Source organism: Priapulus caudatus, unplaced genomic scaffold (assembly GCF_000485595.1).
Source record: "Priapulus caudatus unplaced genomic scaffold, Priapulus_caudatus-5.0.1 Scaffold114, whole genome shotgun sequence".
Lineage (NCBI taxonomy): Eukaryota > Metazoa > Priapulida > Priapulimorpha > Priapulimorphida > Priapulidae > Priapulus > Priapulus caudatus.
In genome coordinates, this window is record NW_014577175.1 from 282,598 (window position 1) to 290,915 (window position 8,318).

Genomic DNA, 8,318 nt, shown 5'->3' on the forward strand with positions numbered 1-8,318 from the left:
CGTAACACCGACCCCTATACCCCCTCTGCTAATGGATCGAAGTACAGTAACAGGGTTCAACAAGGTCTGGGTCTGGGCTAGTGAAAGTTAGGTCAGGGCTAATGGTTTTCCTCAGTTACTAGCCCGATGGTCTAGTGAAATAAAAAGTTAATTTTAGTAGAATTCATACGATGACACAAGGTTTTTCATAACAATGGTAAACGACGCTCGCGCAAGAATGGCCAGCTTGTACGGTGTGTAGCTTGCTAGTTAGTGCAGTAAATTTAGAGAAAACTCGGCCCGCGCGCGATTTAAAGCGCGAACACGAATATTTAAATGCTGCACGTGGTTCGGCAAAAACAATAACGTGGCTGCCCGTGGTAGGGTAGACTGGTATCCGGCCTCACGCTCTGCTAGACAATGTACACGCTCTGCGACAAACAGTGCGGCCGCGAACCAGTCTAGCCAGAGGCACCGACGGCAATTACAGAAAAGGGCAAGGCAGGGCACTGCCGTCGGTCGGGTTGAATTTTCAGGGGCAGTACGGCGATTGATTAGGGCACCCACGGCAATTGCCGTCGGTGCCGTCGGTTAATTCGAGCCCTGCTCCCTGCCTTTAAAAAGAGGGAGTCCGCAGCAAAATGAGGGAGTCCGCAGTCTGAAGTTCAAAACTAACGATATTAACAATAACGCATGTGCTTATTTTGAAGATTCGTGCGGTTGCACGTCGGCCAAATTTCTTTGGACATTTGCTGAAAAAATACGGTAATACCGCGAGGCCGTGCTCTGGAACGAACTAGTTAGTATATAGCAGAATTTTCAGGGAGTCACACGGACTCCTGCATATATGTCAAATCAGGGAGTCCGACAGTAAATCAAGGAGTATTTGACTCCGGACTCGCGTTAATTTCGCACCCTGAATATACTCAAGAAATGAAACATGAAACATAAATTTGCTTTTTTTTATTTTTTTTTAAATGAATGAGCTAGTTTGTCTATCGCCTAAAAATGTCTTAATCATTGTCATTCAATGAAGTTAGTGTATTACATATATGCGGGTATATCTGCTAACAAGTCAGGTGAGCCAGCTTTAAAATGTGCCACTAGCAAATTTGATGTGCTCTTGCCCAGAGAAAAAATACCTACATGTGCAATATGTGCATTTTCTTGCAATCACACCTATGTTTAGTTTACTCAAGATACATGGTACTAATTCTTATTCAGAACATCCTTTCCATCCCAGTAGTATTATAATGTTACTTTCTTACATAATTATTTGTTACATTGTATTATTGCATTCATCATTGTGCTTCTATATAACGGGAGACTGGGGGTTGCTTGGGAGACTTGGCTGAAATCTATGTTGTAAAAATGCCAATATGCCAATTATATCTCCAATTATATAACAGAAGTCCATGAGGAAACGTGGTATAAGTTATGTGATTTTGCATTATAGATGTTTGTTATTGGAACGCTATTTCATTGATCTGAAGTAGTACTGTATATTTTCAATTTAGACTCAGATTCATTCTCTACATGATGACATATGTTTATGCTATAGTCTTAGTGCACATGTGCATAATATGCAAGAAAAAAGTTTCACCGGTGTATAAGTGAATGCATGCGATTCAAGCAAGTGCGATTCAGAATATTTTGCATTATGTATGTTGAGTCAGATAAAATGTTTTCATAACGAATGAATTATCAATACATAGAGATTACAAGTTTATAAATTTCAGAACCACATCGATACCGACCAGGGACAAGAGCTCTGATGGAAATACGGCGGTTCCAAAGTACAACTAGTCTACTGATGAGGAAGTTGCCATTCGCCAGAGTGGTATAGAAGTTTTATATTGTCTATTATTACTATTGGGTTTCAATTTGAAGAAACTAACCAATCCATAAATATGACATTTTCACACATTTAAAACTCATCATTGATCATTGAAGCTCATTATATAACCACAATCTGATTTATTGACACATGTTATTGGATATAAAAAGAATTAGTAGGACATTTCTGTTAACATCTTTACAATAATTTGTATTTATAGGTTTTTAATAAGTTTATTATAAAATGTGCTTTGTGATTATAAGCAATTCAGCTACAATTTGACTGTTCTGATGAGGAAGTTGCCGTTTGCGAGAGTGGTATAGAAGTTTTATATTGTCTATTATTACTATTGGGTTTCAATTTGAAGAAACTAACCAATCCACAAATATAACACAACAAGTCAAAACTTTTGAGTGCTAACCATTAGGCTACCATTCTTCTGCCGCAAATCTAGAGATGGTTGGATGGATTTTTTACAGGTCAGAGAGATCGCATTAGCCCTTAGTCATGGTGGCATTGGATGGAGATGGGAAGTAAATGCTATACGGGCATTACAAGAGGTAATTTTATAACTTTATTAACTTGATTCATAACTTGATTATTAACATTTCAGAAATATATATATACCTGTCGTAGTACTAAATAGTGTAGTTGCACTGGGTTAGCTATCAGTTTCCATGAAAAATGCTAGCAATGAACGACTGGTTTCACCTTGTGGTAGTCTCATTAGTTCTTCTTTTTTAAACTTTTGCTGTTTTTTAAAGACAAGGATCAAAAAGAGTTGATATTTTACTTTTATGCGCTTGGGCCATAATAAAAATATTGTTTGTTTGCCCTCGCCCGACCGACCCGGCAAGAAGTCGACCCGGCGACTCATACATTTTTAGTGATCTTTCCCATTCTTTTTTTTCTTTTTTTTTCAAACTGCATCATTGTACATTATATAAATATGTCGGCAATACATTGTATGTACCAAGCAAAACAAACATAAAAGGTATCTCCACACAAGCACACCCGAGCATGTAGGCACCATGCTGAATTTGTAAAAAGACCCCCCTCAAATAAGAAGCCTACCTACCTACCCAAACTTTTCAGCCATTTTTTTAATTGTGGCCTTGGTTAACTGGGTAAAACATTGGTGATATTTAGTGGTTTATGTCAGCAGTTGCAATGAGTCAGACAATCCCATGGGTGTGACCAAAGTTAGATGAGTGGGACAATCCCATGGGTGTGACCAAAGTTAGATGGGTGGGACAATCCTGTGGGTGTGACCAAAGTTAGATGGGTGGGACAATCCCATGGGTGTGACCAAAGTTAGATGGGTGGGACAATCCTGTGGGTGTGACCAAAGTTAGATGGGTGGCAGGGTTCTCCCCAGGATGAAATTCAAACAAGGGAGGGGAGGGGGGGGGAACTAGGGGGGCGTTTTTTTACCGTACCACTAATTAATGCGTAAAATCGCCACCACACCATAGACGGTATTTGGGGTTCTTGTATATATAAGATAGCCGAGTCGGTGTACAGTTAGTGTTGGGTGTGGGACAGGTTGACTGTTTGTACTTGTGTATTGTCTGCAGTAGTGTTGTCAATCGGTTGTAATTTCGTAATCGATCATCAGTTGGACCCAAGTAACCGATGATCGGTTACAATCGGTTGCTCGGGGTGTTGTATGCCTGCGTGTGCGCAACGTCGGGCGCATGTACGTGTGTGCATGTATGTGCTTGTTTATAGCCCTGTTTACTGTTTGTTTTGCACTGTTTACTACTGTGTGTATAATACATGTATGTTAATAAAGGATAACTAAAGGATTTTTTTTTTTCCCGATGAAATCGATTATTGATTTTTATAACCAAGCGCTTGGTTCGAGCCACTGTTCAACCGATGATCGAGTATAATCGATGATCGTGACATCACTAAGCGCTTGGTTCGAGCCACTGTTCAACCGATGATCGAGTATAATCGATGATCGTGACATCACTAGTCTGCAGTGCATGCGTGGTACTGTAAAAATACACGCGCCGGGTGTCCTGGTCGAATGATACTTCTTGACGATCGATTCCCGCGCTGGCAAACTTTTATTGTGGTGGAATTTAATCGGGGCGGAGGTAATTTAAACGGGGCGCAACGATTGAAACAGGGGGGAGTTTCCTCAAAGGGGGCGCGCGCGCCCCGTTTGCGCAACGTAGGGAGAACCCTGGGTGGGGCAATCCCATGGGTGTTACCAAAGTTAGATGGGTGGGACAAGCCAAATCTTACCTAATTTGTATTTTTTTTTTTTTTAATATCAAAACCCCTAGCCCTTATTCATGCACATACCAAAAATGAGCAAAATCCGTTGAACCTGAACTGACTAATTATGGCAATTCCCATTTTTGCCGAAAAATTGTCGTGGCTCGAAAGTACGTTGATTAGCGTGCTTCAAAATAGGACGTTTAATATGGGAGCATAGCAGTAACAACTATACCCAATTTCAAACATGTGGGTCAAACGGTTCCTGAGTTATCGTTGACCGTAGCGAAATGTTGACGGACGGACGGACGGACGGACGGACGGACGTAAGACGGACGACGACCCATGGCAATAGCTCAGCTTGACGATGTAAAGGTGAGCTAAAAACGGTGTCATAAACTGTGTATTGGAATAAAGTCGTGCAATCTCAAGAAGTGATCTCAACTGATCTCACGTATATCCATTTGGCTAGTGTTTTTCTGCATTTAGAAATCCAAGCTTGGATAAATGAAGATGTATTTTTCTGTACCTTACTTTAGTTTGACATGCAAACCCACCAGTGTGTACGGACAGTCAAAGATTCCCTGGCCCTTTATTGATTTGAGTTATTGATATTGATTTTGCATCATTTTAGACAATCATCCTTGATATCGGAAATATCAAAATTTCCAAAATGCGTCGCCATAATTACACCGGACTTGTTTTTTCAATTTATCTTGCATTTTTTAATATTTACTCATCGGACAATTTCTTTTACCATTCTCCCTTTTTGTGTGCACTCTAAGTTAGTTTTTCTTCCTGTTACCGAAGGCAGTGCTGGTTTGTAGACGTGACTGCAACAAGGCTTTTTATGTCTCACTCAGATGCATTGCTTAATTTCAGGCAGCAGAAGCCTATCTTGTGCATCTATTTGAGGATACCAATCTTTGCTGTATCCATGCCAACCGGGTAACTATAATGCCAAAAGATATGCAGCTGGCTCGTCGAATTCGAGGGCATGAAAATATGATGTATTGATCATCACTAACCAGTGGAAATGCATAAACTAAATGCTTTAGTGTAACTGTATTGAACCAGGAAAATTATGGTTTCTTACTCATGTCGTATGGAATGATTTTGGGCTGGAGTTGTGTAGTACCCTGTATAATATTAGTGAATGAATTACTGTACTGTTTAACACAACTGTTTACCCTCCTCTGGTTGACTGGACCAGCCACCAAAGATTCACAAAGCCACCGTCCAACGGGTACCTGTCACTTGTCTTGTTTACTCCTCACGCTAGATAGAGACAATAAATGTCGAACTATTGTAGTTTGGTGCACTAAGATATGAATACCGATTTGATAAAAATTTGCCAGTTGCATCATCTTGCTTTTATATGCACACTCAGGCAAATTAATGTTACATCAGAGATCTGCAAATTTTGCATAACTTACTGTGCTGAACTTTTTTTAATATCGTTTTTAGAATAAAACATTTTTTTATCATTACAATAGTTTGTGCTTAGCCACTATATTCACACAAACACGCACGCACACCACACACCTACTATATATATATATATTATTATTATTATATATATATATATATATTATATATATATATAGCACACTAACCTTTCGCAACCATCGATGATGGTGGCATTGCATTCGATTGCCATAGAGACTGCATTATAAAAAGAGGGGACAATGAACTAGTAAATATGACATCGCTGTGGAATTAGTGGAATTTATTATTCTACAGTAATGTGCCTTTACATCACCCATCAAAACAATTTACATAATATACTATATCAACATATAATTATCTAACTAACAACTGCTTATGGTGACACAAAATAGTGCAGTTGGATAATATTTACTGCAGTGTTGTCAGTAGACCAGTCTCTGGGCTGCTGGTAACAGCAAACACTGTCACTACCATACCACCTTAATCTACATTGTAAATACATCATTTATCAACAAATCACGATAACTGTAAAGATTAAATACCATATATACTATAGCAAGTCTGCAGTCTCCAAGGTACAGGCTCTGGAGTCGTTCCATATCACATTTGCAAATCCCTTGCTTATCCACAACCAGATCCAGGTAATTGTGTTTTGATTTCAATAGCTTATATGATTAATAATAAATGCGAGATGATGACTTATGTTGGGTTATCAGCATGACAACGCTGTATATGCTGGCCTATATATTGCATTAAAACTTCCATGAAACAAATTCGTGCATGGTGCTATATCCTTAGAGAAGAGAGAGATGAAGAGAATCTGCTTGCCAGTTTATATTTTTACATCTGGTAACTACCTGCACTAGTGGAGTGGTGGAATATCTTACACGTTTTCACAAGGGAGAGTATGATCAGAATAGACGATTCTATATCTTCTCACAGCAACTGTAGATTTTCAGATTTAACCTATATATATATATAAAATATCAATCACCATCTAATGCATTGAAACCTGTATATATAAGAGCTACTCAAGGGAAACCTGAAGTGTTCATTATAGACGTGTCCTTTCTATAAAGGTGGTTTCACTGATGCACCGCCACAACCCCCGCTTGAATCATTGTAAGGAGGAATATAGCTCCAAGAAACGGTATTGCTAGGGTTAGAATACCTATAATGTATAGACAATCCGTCGCACAGCCTGGTCGGGCTAGGAGGAATATAGCTCAAAATGCTGCCAGCACAAGCCGATTTTTCTCACAAATTATAAACTAGTGCCAACACTAACGACTGTGAGGACTATTACGGACAAACGGGATATCAGAAAGGGATTACTGCTCGTGTGCATTTGCACATTCAAAAGAACATTGGTAGAACTCAGCTACACGTTTGAATATAACCTGACTTCATCAGCTGCGAACTACATATACATATCTCATGTTTATAATATAATATCCATATGGTTCAGAGCCAACTAGACCTTCAGTTAAACTTAAGTGGAATACTTATACACAATTCTCTAATGAATGTGACCAGCAATAAAACAAATTTTCATCCCTGACACTTGTACTCGGAGCCGTAGCATCTGGAAGGGGAGGGGGCAATGAAGAAGCTACCACCACCCCTAGAGTTTATAGCAAAATAAACAAATCCAGCTTAGGTAATGATTGTATGTAACCCGAAAATAAATGTCATAAATAATGCAACAAAATACACCTCACAAAAACGCAGTTATCCCTTCAGCCTAATCCTATCCTACATGTGATTTATATCTTGAAAATGTTGCTCCCTCCCCCCAGGAATTTACTCAGCCTACGGCCCTGGTACTGTGGTTGGTTTCACTTGCACCAAGATAAAAAAAACCACAAATGATCGAGCAGGATAATCACTAAGTGCGACACGACAGTGAGTGAGAAAGAAAATTGGAGGGGTTTTTGCTTCATGGCATAGTGTGACAGGATACACGTGTAGCTAGGAACTAAGGATGGACCCAGCATCCAGCGTAGATGTCACAAGCGACAGTGGTCGAGTCTAACTTAGAAACGCCCTAAGCATCGTCAATTTTGACTTACTTACATCTCCCTTCACTAATATGAAAAGAGAAATTAAAAAGTGTACGTTGCAGAGAGCAGTTACAATATAATACAATCATAGGGCTTAACAAGAATAATTAGGTATCTTAATCGTATAATTAGGCAACTCTGCTAAAATCCGTGTGCTGACATGTAAACAAGGCATAGGTAGGATATTTGGTTGACCAATTACTACAAATGATTCCAGTAAAACTAATGAGAACTTGTAAAATTTGACCTACCACAAAAAGTATAAAGGGTTGTGCTATAATTATAATGCCATGTTTTTCACATTTTCGGTTATTTCCAGCAACCATTCACAAAAGCATGCTCAAGCCTAGTACCATGTACTTGCACAACAAAATGTGAAAAAATTCAAAATCTGCATGTCATTACTACACAAACTAGGTGTATATATGCTACAATTCTCAACAAAACTCGGATGTAAAATAATTCAACAATTTCTGTTCCATATTTTGACAATAATGAGTTTTTATACATTTGGCATTATATAGGCAACAAAATGTTAACATGTGTAAAATAAATTTTCTATATACAAAGTAATCATCATAAATTTTGGCTGCTTACTTCCCAGTGATGGACTTCTCTGGATAAATCAGTATATGTATTATAATAATGATATCTATGCTAAACTGCCTTTGACCACTTGAATCTGAATTGATATAATTATACGGATATATATATACATATATATATAAATTTGTCTAGGTTGACATGCTTGAACACAGATA

General features: G+C 38.6%; 1 protein-coding gene across 1 annotated transcript in view; it reads left to right on the forward strand.

The window, feature by feature from the left end:
* Positions 1-5,538, forward strand: part of LOC106805456 (histone H3-like) — a 7,404-nt gene extending 1,866 nt beyond the window's left edge. The window contains exons 3-5 of the mRNA XM_014807045.1: positions 1,719-1,819; positions 2,296-2,376; positions 4,928-5,538. Of these exons, the coding sequence (XP_014662531.1) occupies positions 1,719-1,819; positions 2,296-2,376; positions 4,928-5,062 (317 nt within the window). The 3' untranslated portion in view covers positions 5,063-5,538. The remainder of the gene's footprint in view (positions 1-1,718; positions 1,820-2,295; positions 2,377-4,927) is intronic.
* Positions 5,539-8,318: the final 2,780 nt, after the last annotated feature.